At 44.9% G+C, this 21,094-nt stretch overlaps 1 protein-coding gene across 1 annotated transcript in view; it reads right to left on the reverse strand.

Moving 5' to 3' along the window:
* The window catches only part of LOC127570044 (SAM domain-containing protein SAMSN-1-like), a 76,857-nt gene extending 56,194 nt beyond the window's left edge, over positions 1-20,663 (reverse strand). The window contains exon 1 of the mRNA XM_052015276.1: positions 20,448-20,663. Within this exon, the coding sequence (XP_051871236.1) occupies positions 20,448-20,504 (57 nt within the window). The 5' untranslated portion in view covers positions 20,505-20,663. The remainder of the gene's footprint in view (positions 1-20,447) is intronic.
* Between the last annotated feature and the right edge of the window lie 431 nt (positions 20,664-21,094).

Raw genomic sequence — 21,094 nt, forward strand, 5'->3', positions numbered from 1 at the left:
GAGTTACATGTATGCACAGCGTAAATGGTCAGAGACAGACTGCTGCTTCACACAAGTTTCCGGCCACATCAGACAAGTCCTTTTGTTCTCTTCATCATTTTGTCTTGGTAAAGAATCCTTGAATCATCCCATGTCAGAGAATATACAGATCAGCAGTGGGAGTAGACTGACCTTCTTAATCTGTTCTATCATTCAATAAAATCATGGCTGACTGCACTGCAAGTCCATATTCCTTGTAACCTTTCACTCTGTTCCTTAGAACATAGAACATAGGTCTATAGGTTTACAGCAGACGCAATCTCACTGGCTCTCCACTCGGCTTTGGAGCACCTAGACAACAGCCAAACATACATCAGGCTTCTGTTTATCGATTACAGCTCAGCGTTCAACACTATCATCCCCTCAGTGTTAATCAACAAGCTTCAAAACTTGGGCCTGTATACCTCCCTCTGCAACTGGATCCTCGACTTCCTTATCGGGAGACCACAATCAGTGTGGATTGGTAGTAACATCTTCTTCTCACTGACAGTCAACACGGGTGCACCTCAAGGATGCCTGCTTAGCCCACTGCTCTACTCTCTCTACACTCATGACTGTGTGGCTAGGCACAGCTCAAATGCCATCTATAAATTCACCAACGACACCGCTGTTGTTGGTAAGATCGCAGATGGCTACGAGGAGATGTACAGGAGTGAGATAGATCAGCTGGTTGAGTAGTGTCGTGAGTGGTGTCACAACAACAACTTCGCACTGTGTCAGGAAGACCAAAGAATTGATTGTGGACTTAGGAAGGGGAAGTCGGGAGAACACACACCAGTATTTATTGAGGGGCCAGCAGTGGAAAGGGTGAGCAGCTTCAAGTTCCCAAGTGTCAACATCTCAGAGGATCTATCCTGGGCAAAACACATTGATGCAATCACGAAGAAGGCATGCCAGCAGCTCTACTTCGTTAGGGGTTTGAGGAGATTTGGTATGTCACAAAAGACTCCCACAAATTTCTACAGATGTATGGTGGAGAGCATTCTGACTGGTTGCATCACTGTCTGGTATGGAGGCTCCAATGTGCAGGATTAAAAGAAGCTGCAGAGGGTTGTAGACACAGCCAGCTCCATCACGGGCACAACCCTCCCCATTACTGAGGACATCTTCAAGAGGTGGTGCCTCAGAAAGGCAGCATCCATCATTAAGAACCCTCACCAGCTGGAACATGCCCTCTTCACTTTACTACCATCGGGGAGGAGGTACAGGAGCCTGAAGACCTACACTCACTGTTTCAGGAACAGCTTCTTCCCCTCCGCCATCAGATTTCTGAAGTCTATGAACCCATGAACACTACTTTGTTATTCCTTTATTTTGCACTATTTATTTGTTGTTGTAACTTAGAGTAATTTTTATGTCTTTGCACTGTACTGCTGCTGCAAAACAACAAATTTCACGACATGTGTCAGTGATAATTAACCTGATTCTGATTAGCACCATACAGCACAGGAACAGGACCTTCGGCCCATGATGATGTGCCAAACTAATTAAACTAGTACTTAAACATTTGACTAAATTAATCCCTTCTGCTTACACAATGTCCATATCCCTCCAATCTCTGCATATTCATGTCCATCTAAGAGCCTTCTTAATGTCTCTATCGTACTTGCCTCCAACACCACCCCAGGCAGCACATTCCTGGCACCCAGCACTCTCTGTAAAAAAAAACTTGCCCCGCACATCTCCTTTGAACTGACCCCCTCCTTGTTAAGCATCTGCCTCAAAAATATTCAAAGACTCTTCCTTCCTTTTGAGGACAAGGTTTCCAAAAACTCTCAAGCTTCTGAGAGGAAAAATTTTGACTTGTCTCTGTTGAGAATCCTTTAGTTCCTGGTTCTTTCACAACAGAAAACATCCTCTTAACATCCACCGTGTCAAGATCTTACATGTTTAAGTTACATCACCTCTTGTGCTTCAAGCCCAACTTGTCCAACATTCCCTTGTAGGACAACTCAGGAGGAGGGTCTTCAGCCCATCTTGGTCAGGCTAGTTGAAGAGTGCTGTTGAGAGCGATGTCACATTCCAGCTCCCAGTGGTAGCCTTGTTGGTTAAGGCATTCAGGCGCTGCTTAAATGTGGGGAGAGCTTCTGCCTCCACCACCCTTTCATGTTTCAATTACTAGGGGACGTGCATTTAAGGTGAGAGGTTTAAGGAGATGTGTGGGGCAAGTTTTTTTTACACACAGAGTGGTGGGTGCCGGGAACGGGCTGCCAGGGGTGGTAGTGGAAGCAGATACGATAGTGGTGTTTAAGAGGCTGTTATATAGACACATGAATCTGCAGAGAATGGAGGGATGTGGATCATGTGCGGGCAGAAGAGATTTAGTTTAATTCAACTTCGTGTTCAGTGTAGACATTGTGGGTTGAAGGGCCAATCCCTGTGCTGTATTGTTCCATGTTCTATGATGTCCATGTTGGATTCAACTGTTTTAAGTAGTCTTTTTTAACATGTATAGTGTTTAATACACCTCAAGTGGCTGCACAAGGAACGGCTGCTTCCTAGCTTATTGGTTTGTCCATCAGGTGAATATGTGTTTTCTCATTGGTTGGTTTTGCCACAGGTATCCAATAGGTTTTCTGATTGGACTATTGTTAGCTAAGGAGTACCTTTTATCTCAGGTATAAAGGGCGTCGTTTTTTGTTAATCTCTCTCTTGCCTCACCCCCTTCCCCCCATCCTTCCCCGCCAGCTCATTTTTAGTTTCTTTGTCTCAGCTCATCTCCTGTTAGTAAAGCTAGTGCCATGTGCTCTGTGACTGTTTTAAACTTTTCCAATGAAACTTTGTGAAGCACCAAGTTGTTTTCAACTCATTCTTGGACTCCTGGAAGAACCTGCGGATTCAAAAATAACCGGATCTGACATCTACTTCCCCAACTGGGTGAAAACTTTGGCCACAGGTGAGAAGATCTTTATGTTAAATTTGTGTTAGAATGTTAAATGTAACCCAAATGATGAAGAATTCTGTCCAGGGTGGTGCCCATCTTCTGGAGGTCTTGCCTGAAACATCTCAGCTACCCTTGGGTAAGTTGACAATATCACTGGGTTAAGATTGCCAGCTGTGTGCAGATGTATTCCAAAGGCTCCATCACATGTAGTAACTACATCATCAGATGAAAGTACCACCAAAGACCAGCAAACAACTAACAGCCAATCAGCATGGGCTGAGTCATGAGGGGCTTCCAACGCAGTCATTGAGTCATAGTGTCACACAGCACGGAAACAGGCCCTTCAGCCCAACTCATCAATGCTGACCAAGGTGTCTATCTGAGCTAGTCCCATTTGCCTGTGTTTGGCCCAAATCCCTCTGTCTTTTCTACTCATGTAGCTGTCCAAATGTATTGTAAACGTTGAAATTCCACCCACGTCTTCAGCTTCCTCTAGCAGCTTATTTCATGTATCAATCACCCTCTGTGTGAAAAAGTTGCCCCTCAGGTCCCTTTAAAATTTTTCCCCTCTCACCTTAAACCTATGCCCTCTAGTTTTGGACTCCCTTATCCTCAGAAAAAGACTGCGAGCATCCATTTTACCTATGCCTCTCATGATTTTATAAACCTCTATAAAGTCATCACTCAACCTCCTACCCTCCAGGGAAAAAAGTCCCAGTCTATCCAGTCTCTCTTCATTACACCCTCCAGTCCCGGTAACATCTTCAGGAATCTTTTCTGCTTCTTTTTCGACCCTAATGACCTCCTTTCTACAGCTCGGCAACCAGAACTGCACACAATAATCCAAGTGTGGTCTCACCAAAGCCTCGTACAGTCTTCAATTAGGCATTGGATCCATGCTGACATCTGAGGTGGTGAGGGTCATCCCTCTCCCCTCACACAACTCGCCTACCCTCGAACTTCTGAGACCCTTGAACCTTCCCCTCACCTCCTGCCCCATTCCAAGGCGGCGGATGGGTGGCGGGGGGGGGGAGGGGGGGAGGGGGGAAGAAGGCGAGGTTGGTTCTGCTTATTTAGGCACAACCTGTGAGGCTAGGTGGCAAGAATCGGTCTCAACAGGAAGGAAAACTGAAGAGGATGCAGAAAGAGTAGAGTGTTCTGAGGCCGCAGTTTGGTTATCTGATGGAACCAGAGTAATGGAAACTGATTGAGTACGTCATATCGCTGTGCACCAGCCATTCAGTTCAACAGATTGTAGTGATAGTGATGGCCCTTATCTTTAATTCCCTCCATCTCTCCAACCCCCGAAGTATCTATAGCTCCCACCTCATGTACATTCCCTGATTTCAACCATCCAACTATCAATAACCACACCCACTGTTTGCTCGAACCCAAGGAACCTCTCCACTACTGATTAAAGTTTCTGCTTAAAACTTTCCCCTTCGGAGAAGCTTTTGATGACCTGCCTTAATACCTCTTCATGTGGATTGGTGGCCAGTTATAGTCGGTGACTATGCTGGCGAGTGGCTTGGGATGTTTTGCCAGGTGAACCAAGAAAAATAAATGCAAGTTGCTGTTGTGCTTGCATAGCCCCCTCATCCATCCCCTTGGACTGGGGGGCAGGAGGTGAAGGGAGGGGACGTGCTGTCCCAGAAGTTCAAGGGTAGGTGAGTGGTGTGAGGGGAGAGAGATAATCCTCACCACCTCAGCATGGAGCCAATGCCTAATTCAAACTGAAGACTGCACAAGGCTTTGGTGAGACCACACTTGGAGTACTGTGTGCAGTTCTGGTTGCCAAGCTGTAGGAAGGAGGTCATTAAGTTGAAAAGGAAGCAGAAAAGATTCCTGAAGATGTTACTGGGACTGGAGGGTGTAATGAAGAGAGGCCGGACAGGCTGGGACGTTTTTTCCCTGGAGCGTAGGAGGCTGAGGGATGACTTTATAGAGGTTTATAAAATCATGTGCTTGCGTTTTGCGTACAAAAAATTCTAACCTGTCATCCAACTACCACAACAGGATGGGTGTTGATGTAAGCAGATTATAGTCTTCAGCTTGTCTGCGCTTCATGTGGCTGATAAGGTGGAGCACATCATATTCTATATCATCTGTCACTATTCTTACCGTCATAATATCTTAATAAAACTACAGTACCTTCTCGAAGGTCCACCAAATTTTCTTGTCTGTCTTTGAGAGGTTGTGGCTGGTAGCAAGGCTTTATTGTATCTCACAAGTCTCTGAAATTCACTTTGGTATTGGTATTGGCTCTACTCCATTGGGAATATGAGGAGATTTGATCTGTCAACAAAGACTCTTGCAAATTTCTACAGATGTACAGTGGAGAGCATACTGACTGGTTGCATCATTGCCTGGTATGGAAGCTCCAATGCACAGGATCAAAAGAGGCTGCAGAGGGTTGTAGACTCATCCAGCTCCATCACGGGCACAACCTTCCCCACCATCGAGGACATGGCAGGCACAGTAGTGTAGTGGTTAGTGTAACGCAATTGCAGCGCCGGCAACCCAGGTTCAATTCTGGCTGTTGTCTGTAAGAAGTTTGTACGTTCTCCCTGTGACTGTGTGGGTTTCCTCTGGGTGCCCAGAACACTCTTCACAAAAGATGCATTTCACTGTGTGTTTTGATATACATGTGACTAATAAAGATATCTTCAAGAGGCGGTACCTCAAGAAGTTGGCATCCATCACTACGGATGCTCACCGTCCAGGACATGCCCTCTTCTCGTTACTACCATCGGGGAGGAGGTACAGGAGCCTGAAGACCCACACTCATTGATTCAGGAACAGCTTCTTCCCCTCCACCAGATTCCTGAATGGTCCATGAACACTACTTCGTTGTTATTCCTTTTCTTTTGCACTATTTATTTATTTCTGTAATTTATACTAATTTTATGTCTTTGCACTGTGCTGCTGCAGCATAAACAACAAATTTCATGTCATATTAGTCAGTGATAATAAATCTGATTCTGATTTTGATTTACTGGTTTATTATTGTCACATGTACTGAAATACAACGAAAAGTTTTTGTTTGTGTGGCGTCCAGGCCAATCATTCCATACACAAGCTTGGCTCTCGCAAGTAACTTGCCTTATTGAGACTCCACAGTCCATGTAGTAAAGGTGCTCCCACTGGGTATTTTTTCACCCAACGTAGAAAGAGGCCATTCAGCCCATCGAGTCTCTGCCTGCTCTCAGTCTTCACATCTGTCACATTGCTCCACTTTTTTCCCTAACCTCTGCTTCCTCAGAAGCCTAAGGAAATTCAGCATGTCCCCAATGACCCTCACCAATTTTTACAGATGCACCATAGAAAGCATCCTATCCAGATGCATCACAGCTTGGTTTGGCAACTGCTCTGCCCAAGACTGTAAGAAATTGCAGAGAGACGTGGACACAGCCCAGTCCATCACGGAAACCAGCCTCCACTCCATGGACTCTGTCTACACTTTCTGCTGCCTCAGGAAAGCAGCCAACATAATCAAAGACCCCACCCACCCCGCTCATTCTCTATTCTCCCCTCTCCCATCAGGCAGGAGATACAAAAGCCTGAAAGCACGTACCACCAGGCTCAAGGACAGCTTCTATCCTGCTGTTATAAGACTCTTGAATCAACCTTTTATACAAAAAAAGGTGAACTCTTAATCTCCCAATCTACCTCGTCGTGGTCCTTGCACTTTCTTTATCTTTGTGCACTGCACTTTCTTTGTAATTGTAACTCTACATTCTGTTTTCCTTTTAACTACCTCAATGTACTTATGTAGGCATTGCATGCAAGCGAAGGCTTTTCATTGTATTTCGGTGCATGTGACTAAAGCAAACCAATACTGATACCAATACCAATACCAGATTGAATTTCAGAGACCCTTGATGAGGTCTCTTGCAAGATACATTGCAGATTTGAAAGCTTGAAGAATCTAACATCGGTACAAATGCAAGGTAAGCTAAGGCTGTGTAGTTGGTGTCATCAACATAGACCTTGAATAATGAACATTGGCAGCCTATGGTGAACATTACAGCTGACAGGCAAAGGAATACAGTAAATGGGAGGATATCTAATGGTGTGGAGGAAGAGAGGAACCTTGGAATGTACGTGAACAGATAAATAGGTGGTTAAGAGAAAGAAGTATATGGTTTGCTTTCCTTTATCGACTGAGCTATCACATATAAGAGCAGCCAGGTTTTGCTGCAACGGTATAGAACAGTAGTCAGACCACAGCTTAAACACCGAGCACAGTCCTGGTCATTAAAACACAAGAAAGTTCTGATTGTGCTGGAAAGGCTGCAGAGTATACTTGCAAGGATGTGGCCAGGATTAGAAAAGTTTAGCCATGAGAAAAGAATAGATGAAATGGGATTATTACCTTTGAACACAGGAGGTTGAGGGGAAACTTAACTGAGATGTGTAAGGATATGGGGACCCAGATACACTGAGGATGAAAATCCTATTCCCCTTAGCACAAGATCCAAAAGACATTGGTATTTAAAGGATTAGAGGTGAGATGAAGAAAATATTTTTACCCAGTGCATCTGGCAGTCAGTCCCTGAAAGAGTGGTGGAGGCAGAAACCCTCACTACATTGAAACTGTACTTGGGAGAAGGTGTGGTGCACAGGGAGGGATGTGCTGTAAGAACACTCACCTGCAGGACTACATTCATAGTACAGGAAGGTGAGATTAGGTTGGATAACTGTTGACCAGCTTAGACACAATGGGCCAAATGGCCTTTTCTGTTGTAAATTTTTGATAATTCGATGATTGTTATCATCCGTGCATTCACACACGTAATATTTTCTCCATCTGTCGATAGATAATGATCAAGAGCAAGGATTCTAGCTGACTTCCTCTACCCTAGATGGCTATCAACAAGTCGCTGGCTCGAATATTCTCAATGACGGAGCCTCCAGCGTCCTCTTGGCTAGAGGATTTTGAAGATTCAAAGCACTCTGAGGAAATCTTTCCTTGTCTCGTCACTAAGGAGAGAGAGAGAGAGAGAAAGAGGGAGAGAGAGGGAAAGAGAGGAAGAGAGAGAGGGGAGAGAAAGAGGGATAGAGAAAGAAAGAGAAGGAGAGAGAGGGAGAGAGAGGGAGAGAGAGAGGGAGTGAGAGAGGGAGAGAGAGAGGGAGAGAGACTTAAAGAAAGCTATGAAAAAAAAATCCAAAAAAGATCCAATGCATTTTGAAAGAGTAATAGATTTCATTCATAAATAAAAACAGAAAACACTGGAAAACACAGCAGATCAGGCAGCATCTGTAGAAAGAGGAACAGAGTTACTGGCTCTTTTCACAGATGCTGCCTGACCTGCTGAGTTTATCTAGCATTTTCTGTTTTTTTATTTATGAATGAAAACTATTACCCTTTCAGAATGCATCGGTAAGCACTTTGAACAAAACCTTCCTGAGATACAAACTCTCTTGTTCCAGAAGGAAGGAGCTTATACTGACAGAAACACCTTTTCTCATATCCAGAATTCCCAAAATTGTTCAGGATCAAAAAATTATCGTTAAAGTGCAGCCACTGAGCACCCAGTTAGTGGATGGCAAACTCCCACAAGCAGCATTACATTAATTATCAGCTAACGTTCTTAGGTCTGAGACACATGGAGTTGTACAGCACTAAACTCTCTTCGGACTCAAAGAGACCGTTCGAAGGCCATTATTCGAAGGCTCTTCGGACAATGTTGTCCATGACAACCGTGATGATCTACACTGATCCCATTTCCTGCATTAGGCCTGTCTCCCTCTATCTGTTCCACTCCAAGTACCTGTCCAAATGCCTTTTAAATATGATAGAACATAGAACATTTACAGCAGAGTACAGGCCCTTCGGCCCACAATGTTGTGCCGACATTTTATCCTGCTCTAATACCTACCTAACCCTTCCCTCCCAAATGTTAACCCTTCCCTCTCATTTCTCTATCATTCATGTGGCTATCTAAGAGTCTCTTAAATGTCCCTAATGTATCTGCCCCCACCACCTCTGCCGGCAGTGCGTTCCACACAGCCACCACTCTCTGCGTAAAAAAACTTACCTATGACATCCCCCTTATACCTTCCTCCATTCACCTTAAAATTATGCCCCCTCAATGTGAGCCATTTTCGCCATGGGAAAAAGTCTCTGACTGTCCACTCGATCTATGCCTCTTATCATCTTGTCGACCTCTATCAAGTCACATCTCATCCTCCTTCTCTCCAAAGAGAAAAGCCCTAGCTCACTCAACCTATCCTCATAGGACATGCTCTCCAATCCCGGCAGCATCCTGGTAAGTCTCCTCTGCACCATCTCTAAAGCTTCCACATGCTTTCTATAATGAGGCGACCAGAACACAATACTCCAAGTTAATTGTGTCTGTCCCTACCACCTCTTCTGGCAGCTTGCTAGGTAATAATCACCAATAAAAATACCCCTCAGATCTCCTTTGAACTTCTCCCCTCTCACCTTAAACTTATGCCCGTAGTTATAGACTCCCCTACCCTGGTTAAAAGACTCTGACTATCTATCCTGTCTATGCTCCTCATGATCTTAAAAACCGGTACAAGGTTGCCCCTCTGCGTGCTGGACTAGTGAGTACAAACCCACCCAGCTGATCGAATCTCTCCTTGTAGCTACAGCCCTCCGTTCCAGCTAACACCCTGGTGAATCTCTTCTGCACTCTCTCTATTGCTACCATATCCTTCCTGTAGTGTGGTGACCAGAACTATACACGGTACTCCAAGTGTCGCCTAACATTAGGGAACCAGATGTTATGTTTTTTCATGTATTGGTGAAGAATAAATATTGGTCAGTTCAGCATGGGGAGGGTTAGTCTCTGTTTGAACAATGATGCGGTCTCTTTTAGTTCCATCAAAATTGGCCAATGGAGCCTTGGTTTAATATCTCATTAGAATAATGGTAGCAGCAACAATGTAGCATTTCATTGGTCATAGAACCAGAGAGTCATAGAGTTAAACAGCATGGAAACAGGCCCTTCAGCCCAACTCATCCATGTCCAACAAGGTGTCTTCCTAAGCTCGTCCCATTTCCCCGCCTTTGGCCCACATCCCTCTAAACCTTTCCCATGCGTGTACCTGTCCATGTGTCTTTTAAAAGTTGCAATTGTAGCGACCTCTACTATTTCTCTGGCAGCTCGTCCCACATACTCACCACTCTCTGTGTGAAAAATTTGCTTCTTTAAACCTTGGCCCACTCACCTTAAACCTATGCCCTCAGGTTTTAGACTCTCCTACCTGGGGAAAAAGACTGTGAGAATCCACCTTCTTTATGCCCCTCGTGAGTTTACGAACTTCAGCCTCCTTCGCTCCAGGGAAGACAGAGCCAGCCTACCTAGTCTCCCCTTATAACTCAAGCCCTCCAGTCCTGGCAACATCCTTGTAAACATCAGGCAATGAGAACTGAAAGGCTTGAGTTATAAGGAGACAAAGAGCATGCCCAAAGATTGAGGGTGACCTACCAACTATTTAAGATGGTTAAAAGCTGAAATAACTCAGAAGAAAAACTATTTTCTTTTGGAGAGTCCAGAACAAAGGATTAAAACCTATTTATTTAGTTATTTTAGGTCTGGGCACTGCTACCGTGGCCAGAACTTCTTTCCCATCCCTAATTGAACTGAATGGCTTTCTGGGGCATTCCAGAGGGTCAATCACATTGGCGGGTCTGGTGTCACAATACAGCAGACAGTGTAAAGTTGGCGGATTTCCTCCCATGGGGCACATTTAGTGAAGCAAATGTTTTGTTTTCAAGCTGGTTACATTAGACGCCAACGTCATACAGGGGCCAGGGGAAGTCTGGAACTCCAGCCCCAAGTGGGTTTGTGGGGTAAAGCTGCTGATGGGGATGTGGGGAGAATAGATTACAGGGAACATCACTGGGTGAGCTGGCATAGGCTCAGTGGTCTGAAATTGCCTCTGTCTATGTCATAAGGAAAAATAGCATAGTGTTAATATTGTAGAGTCAGGGCGGTTTACATTACAACACAAATGGTGACCATTCAGCCGATTGGGTCCATACTGACTCCCAGCAGAGCAACCCCATCCCTCTCTCCTTATTTCCCTGTATCCCTGCAACTTATTCTCTCTCACATGCCTGTCAATATCCCCTTGATTCTTTTGCCGCTTGCCTACACTCGGGGAAATTTTCTCTAGTGGTAACTTACAATTAACCCACCAGCATGTATTTGGGATGTGGGAGGAAACCAAAGCATCCAGGAAAACACATGTGATCGCAGGGAGAACATACAAACTCCACACAGAGAGCTCCCGAGGTCAGGATTGAACCTGAGCTGTGAGGCTGCAGCTTTCCGAGCTGCACCGTTGTGCCACAAGTATAATTTATGCAGACTTTTTGGTGTTCTATCTAGATTTCTCTTGTAGATTTTAATCTAGGGATCAGTGAATCAGTCTACACGATGAGCTTCCTCCCTTAGCAAGAGATGTGGAACTTCTCACGTCCATAGACACCGCTCATTGCTCTCTTTCTGCACTGGTTCATCTTGTCTCAGTCATTCAGTCACAAGGAGAATGTGCAAGCTCCACACAGACAGTACCTGAGGTCAGGATTGAATCTTGAATGCAACAAACTGCAGAGTTGTGAACGCAGCCCAGTCCATCACGCAAACCAGCCTCCCCTCTACTGACTCTGTCTACACTTCCTGCTGCCTCAAGGACCCCTGCCACCCAGATCATTCTCTCTTCTTCCCTCTCCTGTTGGGCAGAAGATATAAAAGCTTGAGAACACGTAGCACCAGGCTCAAGGGCAGCTTCTATCCTGCTGTTATCAGACTCTTGAATGAACCTCTCATGTGCTAATAGATAAACTCTTGATCTTCCAATCTACCTTGGTTGTGGCCCTTGCTCTTTATCTGTCTACTTGCACTGCACTATGTTCTGCATTCTGTTTTATTTCCTACTACCTCGATTTACTTATGTTTGACAATGATCTGTCTGGATAGCACACAGACAAAAGCTTTTCACTCTATCTTGATAAATGTAACAATAATAAGCCAATACCAATACCAATAACTGGATCTCTGGCTCTGTGAGGTAGCAGCTCTACCTGCTGCCCAGCCATTGTGCTGGTTGAAACCTAAATCACCTGTGGCTTTATTCAATGGCTTGTGGAATAGAATGGCCTCTATATGTTCCCTGGACAGTGCGATGAACAACGTAGTCTTATGTGAAATCAGATGGCACAGATAGGTAGTTAAGTGGCATCCGATTACATCATGGAAGGTCTCAGCACTAAAAATATCAGACCTGGTGGCAGAATGTTGTGGGTGGCGTTCAAAGCAACAGGAAAGGGGTTTTGATCTGGTTGGTTTTGTAAAAATGATGTTTCAATTTAGGTTTTGAAGAAAGTTGATTGAGAGAGGTTACACCCACAGCAGGAAGGTCAGTAGTCCAGGAACACATTAGAGTCATGAAGTTGTACAGCAAGGAAACAGGCCCTTCGGCCCAACTTGTCCATGTCGACCGAGATGCCTATCTATGCTAATACCATTTTCCTACATTTGGCTCACATCCCTCTGTCCCTTTCCTGTCCATGTATCTGCCTAAATGCTTCTTAAACACCGTGATTGTATCTGCCTCTGCAGGTCATACTGCAACAGGCCATTCAGCCTACTGTGTCCATACTGAGCAATGGGTACCCATCATACTAATCCCATCTTCCAGCATTTGGTCCATGGCCTTTATGCATGGCCATTCAGGAGCTAGTCCAGACACTTCTTAAATGCTACAAACAATCTGTTGGAGGAACTCAGCAGCCGAGCTTCCTCTGGCAGCTCGGTCCACATACCCACCCACCCACCGTCTGGGTGAAAAAGTTGCCCCACAGATCTCCCTTAAATCTTTCCCCTCTCTCTTTAACCTATGCCCTTTAGTTTCAGATTGCAGGCACGGTAGTGTAGCGGTTAGCATAACACTATTACAGCGCCTGCGACCCGGGTTCCATTCCGGCCACTGTCTGTAAGGAGTTTGTACGTTCTCCCCGTGTCTGCGTGGGTCTCCTCCAGGTGCTCCGGTTTCCTCCCACATTCCAAAATGACGTACGGGTTAGGAAGTTGTGGGCATCTTATGTTGGCGCCGGAAGCGTGGCGACACTTGCGGGCTGCCCCCCAGAACACTCTACGCAAAAAAGATGCATTTCACTGTGTGTTTTGGTGTACATGTGACTAATAAAGAAATCTTATCTCTAGATTCCTATATCCTGAAAAGAGACTGTGACCGTCTACCCTTTCTATGCCCCTCATTATTTTATAGACCTCTCCTGGGTCACCCCTGATCCTGAGAACATCCCAGCCTATCCACTCTCTCCTTGTAACCACAACCGTCCATTCCAAGCAACATCCTTGTGAATCTCTTCTACACCCTTTCTATCATGACCACATCTTTTCCAAAGTGTGGTGACTGGAACTGCACACAATATTCCAGATGTTTTGAAGCTAATTGGCTGAAGAATGAGAGGAGCTTGAGGAGAATTTTTTGATCTGGAATGTGCTGAGTGACCAGTGGAAGCAGATTCAACGGGAACTTCCAAAAGAAGATTGGATAAATACTTGAAAGGGAAGATGTTCCAGGGCTCAGACACAAAGGGCTAAATGACCTCATCAAGTGTTTAAGTATTTCCTATTGAATCTGCTTCCACTGCCCTTTCAGGCTGTATACTCCGGATCGTGACTCACACAATGAAATACTCCTCACTTTTATGCTAGTTATATTAAGACTTCTCAGTGAACTGATGGAGTTTATCTTCATTTACTCTTATTAAAGCCCTTCATGTTTTTGAAGATCTCCATCCATCCAACCACCCCTTAACTTTGTGTTCTAAGGGGACCAACTCTCCAGATTCTCCATATATCTAATGTCGATGTTACCATTCGGATAAGTTTCCACTTCACACACCACTGTATGCAAGATGTTGCTGAGTGATGTGACAGTTTCACCGTGCTCTTCTCTCTTTCTTAGTTTTGCGATGACTTTGGGACAGAATAGGGAATACGAATGCACAGTGGGACTTGAGTGCTCCTGAGCACCATCCACTTTCTAAGCTGTTAATGAAATTTGTATGTCCCTGAGCTGAGTGCCTGTGTGCAGAACTAGAGAGCAACAAGGAAGGATCAGCCGTAGGGTGGCTCTGAGGGTAGCGCTCTAACTGCTGAGACTCAAATCCACACCAGGGCATGAAGACCAGGCTGATAGCCTCGGATGTATAAGACATCGATGAGGCCAAATTCGGAGTATTATGTGCAGTTCTAGTCACCTAACTATAGGAAGGATATCAGTAAGATTGAAAGAGTGTAGGGAAGATTTACTAGAACGTTGCCGGGTCTTCAGGAGTTGAGTTACAGGGAAAGATTGAACAGGTTAGGACTTTATTCCTTGGAGCGCAGAAGAATGAGGGGAGATTTGATAGAGGTTTACAAAATTATGAGGGGTATAAACAGAGTAAATGCGAGTAGGCTCTTTCCACCTAGATTAGGAGAGATAAGTACGAGAGGACATGGCTTTAGGGTGAAAGGGGAAAGGTTTAGGGGGAACATTAGGGGGAACTTCTTCACTCAGAGAGTGGTGGAAGTGTGGAACGAGCTGCCATCTGACGTGGTAAATGCAGGCTCACTCCTGAGTTTTAAGAATAAATTGGATAGATACATGGACAGGAGAGGTCTGGAGGGTTATGGACTGGGTGCAGGTCAATGGGACTAGCGGAATAAAGTTTCAGCACAGACTAGAAGGGCTGAATGGCCTGTTTTCTGTGCTGTAGTGTTCTGTGGTTCTACGGTTCTATGGAAGAGTGCGGCACAGTTAGAAGAACCACACAAGACCCCGGTTTTCCTCTCCGGGGATGTCAAAAATGCTATTTTGTGGAAGAGTTGGGAAGTTAGAGTCATACAGCATGGAAACAGGCCATGCAGCCCGCTGCATCCATACTGAGCAATGGGTACCCATCATACTAATCCCATCTTCCAGCATTTGGTCCGTGGCCTTTGAGCATGGCCATTCAGGAGCTAGTCCAGACATTTCTTAAATGCTACGAACAACCTGCTGGAGGAACTCAGCGGCCGAGCAGCATCTGTGCGAGGAAAGGAATTATTGACGTTTCAGGTCGAAACCCTGCATTAGGACGGAGTGGAAGGCCTCATCTTGAGAGCAGATGTGGCGTAGCTGGAGAAACTGGGAGAAAGGGATGGCATCCTGACAATTCCTTTCCTCCCACAGATGCTGCTCGACCCACTGAGTTCCTCTGGATTGTTGCTCCAGGTTCCAGCATCTGCAGTCTCTTGTGTCTCCACTTCTTAAATGCTGTCAGTGACTCTGCTTCCACCACTCTCTCAGGCAGTGTGTTCCAGCTACTCACCACTCTCTGGTCAAAAAGGCAGCCCTAAGATCCCCTCTAAATCTTTTACCCTTTACCTTAAACCTATGTCCTCCAGTTTTATTTCTCTAGTTTCCTGGACAATATTTATTCTCAAGTTATTAAAAAAAACTTCAGATTCTGAAAATCTGAAATAAAAGCAGTAAATCCCCTTCAGGGCCATCAACCTCAAATAATAACTTTTTTTCTCCTGCACAGATGCTGCCTGACTTGCTGAATATTCCTGGCATTCTCTGTTTCTGTTGTTAAAAGTAGTGATCTGAACTAGCAGCACATTATTGTTGGTGAGAGCTTGCTGTGAACAAACTGGCTGATAATCATCCTATATTACAACAGCGATGTGCTTCATCGGTTGTGAAACAATTTGAAGAACCTGGTGTGAAAAGATGCGCATTTATCACACTTGCATGCAGCAACATTCAGCCATCAGCTGTGCGAAGAGAAACAGGGCTAACATCTTGCAGTCAGGTCTTACGTATGTACAGCAACCTGAATTATTGGAAACTCTACACAGGAACAGACTGTCCTCCATTCCACCAGGCTCAAGGACAGCTTCTATCCCACTGTCATAAGACTATTGAACGGTTCCCTAGTACGATAAGATGGACTCTTGACCTCACAATCTACCTCGTTATGACCTTGCACCTTATTGTCGACCTGCACTGCACTTTCTCTGTAACTGTAACACTTCATTCTGCATTCTGTTATTGTTTTACCCTGTACTACCTCAATGCACTGTGTAATGAATTGATCTGTACGATCGGTATACAAGACAAGTTTTTCACTGTACCTCGGCACAAGTGACAATAATAAACCAACATCAATACCAGTATAGTTTCAGCATTTTGTTTCTGTTTCAGATTTACAGCATCATAAAATCTGAGATTTGTCAACTTGTGACTGCCCAGAAAGAGTCCAATCAGCCCATCGAGTCAATGCAAGCTCTCGGGAGAATGATCCTCTCACTCTAATTCTGCCACTCTGACCCACAGCCATCCACACCATTCTTTATCTCTTGTCCATATAATTCCTGATTGATTCTGTTGCCACCAGCCTTGCAGGCTGTCAGTTGCTGATCCTTACTACTCTCTGAGTGAAAAAGAATTTCCTCACTTCCACCTTGAAGCTTATGGCCCAAAATTATAAATCTGTCGCCTTGGAGCTTAAGTCATCTGCCAATAGTTTTCCTCTATCTAACCCATCTCAACCAGTCCTGATCTTGTTCATTTTCCTCCAATCTCTGCATATTCATGTGATAATCTCAGAGTATCTTAAATGCCTCCATCATACCTGCCTCCATCACCACCCCTGGCAACACATTCCAGGCACCCACCACTCTCTGTGTAAAAACTTGCCCCGCACATATTTCTAATAGAACCTCTTAAACACCTCTATCATATCTACCTCCACCACTAACCCCGACAGTGCATTCCAGGCACCAACTCTCTGTGTAAAAAATCCTGCCCCGATCTTCAACCTTCTCACCTTAACTGCATGCCCTCCAGTATTTTCCAGGGTCGAAATGTCTGACTGTCTATCTATGCCTTTCATAATCTTATAAACTTTTATCAGGTCTCCCCTCAGCCTCTGCTGCTCCAGAGAAAACAACCCAAGTTCATCCAACCACTCCTTATAGCACATGCCCTCTAATCCAGGCAGCATCCTGGTGAACCTCTTCTGCACCCTCTCCAAAACCTATATAGCACATAAACAGGCCATTCAGCCAAGCAGTCCATACTGGCCTTTCTGCTCCACTCAAACTTCCACTAACCTCTCATCATTTATTCCCATCTCCCTCATATGCTTCTCCTGTCTTCCCTTAACATCATCCATGTGGAGATGAGGTCTGGGGTAGATCAACCATGATCATATTGAATGGCAGGGGTCAAATGGCCAACTTTTGCCACTATTTTGTGTGCTGTAGGAAAATGATGTTAGATCAACACTTATTGCCCTTGAGGAGGTATTGGTGAGTTACCATCCTGAACCTGTTACAGCCTTCCTGGTGAAAGAGTTAAACTCGGCAACAATGACGGAACGGCAATACATTTGCAAATCAGGATCGTGTGTGACTTGAAGGGGAACCTTCAAGTCCCCTTGGAGTCCCCCATGGAGGTGGTCCCATATGCCTGCTGACCTTGTCCTTCATGGTCATGGAGGTGGTGAGTTTGGGAGGTGCTGTTGGAGGAGCCCAACCAGTACATTTGGTTGATGATGGTGATGGAGCGAGTGTGTGTTTGGGGTGATGGAGTGGGTGCCAATCTGCTTTGTCCTGGATGGTGTCAAACATCTTGAATTCTACTGGAGCTGCATTAATTCAGACAAGTGGAGAGTATTTCACTTGTGACTTTTAGTGCCTTATAAATAGTCTTCTTTTCTTTCTGAGCTCCAGAGAAAATCAGACCCACATCGTACACCAGAAGTACTTTTACACACATACATGTGTGCAGACAAATATTCACATACACGCACACACACAGAAACACATGCGCGCGCACGCACACACACACACACACACACACACACACACACACACACACACACAGGCACATATTCATACACAATGTTCAGAGCCATGGCAATACAAAATTGCTCAAATTCTGCAATCTCTTTCATCACCTGCCGACGAGGTATGTGTTCCCTGAAACCCTGCACCAAACTGCATCAACCATTGTGCTCGTCCAAACCTTTCACCACAACTAGTAGTGGAGATACAAACCCCTCGGAAAGAAGCATAAAAGCAAAAGGGAAGAAAGGTCATGGGAGCCTTGTTCTGATCTCTTAATATGTACAGACAGCTTCTGTCTGGTAAAAAACTTGAAGTTATTGCTTCATCCAAAGCCTTTCATACCGCAGAAGGAAATTTCACAAGAGAGCTAACAGTGAGACCTAATATTTGGTGTGTTCTGATGTTACAGTCAGTCATCATTTATCCCAGACACTGTACTTCCAAACAACCCTGCGCACAGACTGGATGCTGGTCAGAGAGCTGGGTAGAATTGGGCAATTAGAACATGTGGAAACTGAGGCCAATTCCAAGAAATACACGCCCTTTGCAGTGGATATTTCATATTCCGACCCCCACCTCCACCCCCCCCCCCCCCAACTTCCTCTATTCTGTTCTCTCTTAAGTTTAAGACACTGCCTCTCCCAGGGCTAAAGGGATTAAAGGCCCAGAACTCTACTGTCCCTCCTCTGTTTGTTCAGTCCATGTGTATGAGTCAAAATGATGCAAACAAATTGCATTTATAGACTAACACACTGTAAAACTTGATTCTGAGCCACTGATGAGTTAGGGCAGCTAACCAAAGCTTGTCAGAGAGGCATGTTTTAAGAATCAGCTTCCAAGAAGAATGAGGTCAAGGGTGAAAACTGGAATGCTATCGGACTGTGGAAATCCTCACAGCTGAACTGTTTCCAATCACGTTCACTTCTGCACACGGAAAAACGACCATGAGTGGCAATCATGGCATTATTTTAGCTCCAGTGAGATCAGGGGCCTTGAGCAAGTGTCGAGGTTTGATTGCCATGCCTGCTGACTGTGCTTCAAGCACAGTCCACATGGTACCTGCACACACTGAATCATCAGGGATTCTGCATAAAAATTTTCTCAGTCCCAGCTTTTCCCACTGAGTGATCCCTTGCTGCTTCAGAATATCAGAAGACTACAGATCTCTTCATTACAAATTTCCAGAGGGCTAACTCCCTTCCCAATGTACAGTGCCAGTGGACTAAACCCTTGCCTACTGCAGAGTCCCAATGGATTAATCTCTTCCTGTAAAATTAAATCTTCCTAGAATCCCAGTAGACTAAATTCCTCCCAAATGAATTAAACCCCTTCCCATAGAATATTTCTAGTGGACTCAATTCCCTTCCTATTGTAGGGTTCCCATGTCTAAACACCTACCTATTTGCTCCCAATGCACCTATCCAATCTCATACATGCTTATCACAGGGATTCCCAGGGATTCCTCATCCTCACTGACAATTAACACAGGCGTACTTCAAGGATGCGTGCTTAGCCCACAGCTCTACTCTCTCTATTAAGCACAGCTCAAACACCATCTATAAATTTCCCGATGACACACTGTTGTTGGTAGAATCTCAGGTGGCAACGAGAAGGCGTACAGGAGTGAGATAGATCAGCTGGGTGGGTGGTGTCGCAACAAGAACTTCTCACTCAACATCAGCAAGGCCAAGGAATTGATTCTGGACTTCAAGAAGGGGAAATCAGGAGAACACACACCAGTCCTCATTGAGGGGTCAGCAGTGGAAAGGGTGAGCAGCTTCATGTTCCTGGGCGTCAACATCTCAGAAGATCTATCCTGGGCCCAACACATTGAAGCAATCACGAAGTAGGCACGCCAGTGGCTGTACTTTGTTGGGAGTTTGAGGAGATTTGGCATGTCTTGCAAACTTCTATAGATGTACAGTGGAGGGTATTCTGACTGGCTGTATGACTGCCTGGTACAGAGGCTTAAATGCACAGGATTGCAAGAAGCTTCAGAGGGTTGTAGACTCAGCCAGCTCCATCATGGGCACAACCCTCCCCACCATCGAGAACATCTTCAAAAGGTGGTGCCTCAAAAGGGTGGCATCCATCAGTGAGGACCCTCACCGTCCGGGACATACCCTCTTCTCGTCACTACCATCGGGGAGGAGGTACAGGGGCCTGAAAACCCACACTCAATGATTTAGGAACAGCTTGTTCCCCTCTGCCATCAAACTTCTAAACAGTCCATGAACTCATGAACACTACTTCGTTATTCCTTTCTTTTTTGCAATATTTATTTACTTATTTATTTTGTAATTTTTAGTAATTTCGTGTCTTTGCACTGTACTGCTGATGCAAAACAACATGACATATAAATCAGTGATAATAAACCTGATTCTGATTCTGATCAAACTGCTTTCAAGATACTGCCTTTCACAGAATCGTAATTGACCAAACTTAGAACTTTAACCTTTGGCAACATCTGTGCGGTGTCACTCACATTTTCAGGTATGCCCTCTGTGCTATCCACACCCTGAATTTTCAATGCCTTCCATTTACCACACAGATAATCCCCGAGTACTATCGCACAGCAAAGATATTTGTCCTTCTGCATGCCAGGATATTGTGCAATACTTCAGTGTCAAACGTACCTTGGGCTTTAAGCATTTCTCTTTATCCGAAGCATTGGAAGCTTTTCGCCGTATCATCGTCCTGAAGTTCGATTAAACTCCTGCCTCTTAAGAAGAGATGCCAAGCCTAAGCTGGAGGTGAAGAGCTACTGACTTGAAAACCACAATATTTCAGATGAGATGAGTTGACTTTCTTCACAGTAACGGAAGTGTTATCTTGATGAGTTACAGGAAAAATTGTGCAGTTCCTGAAAGCAGAACTGAAGTAACTGACTGACCTAGAATCAATAAGTAGAGAGCTTGCTCACTTCCACTAGTCCACTATGAATTAAATAACAGATTCCCTCACCAAGTCATGAAAAATTTTAGCTCCACCCCTCTAGTTCTCATCACCATTATTTTTAAGATGTAAAACTCCAAATGAAAATGAAATTAAGCAGTAATGATAATGTTCTGATCAAGCTGAGACTTTTGCATTTCTGTTACACTTCCAAACAGAATACAAGCAAAACAAAAACAGAAAATACTCAGCAGGTGAGGCCACATCTGTGGGAAGAGGAACAGAGTCAACATGACAGGTCGAAGAACCCTTTGTGTGACTGAAGGGTCTTGTTGACGCTTCTTCTCCTCCCACAGATGCTGCCTGACCTGCTGAGTATTTCCAGCAT

The sequence above is a fragment of the Pristis pectinata genome, chromosome 4, assembly GCF_009764475.1.
Source record: "Pristis pectinata isolate sPriPec2 chromosome 4, sPriPec2.1.pri, whole genome shotgun sequence".
NCBI classification, from domain to species: domain Eukaryota; kingdom Metazoa; phylum Chordata; class Chondrichthyes; order Rhinopristiformes; family Pristidae; genus Pristis; species Pristis pectinata.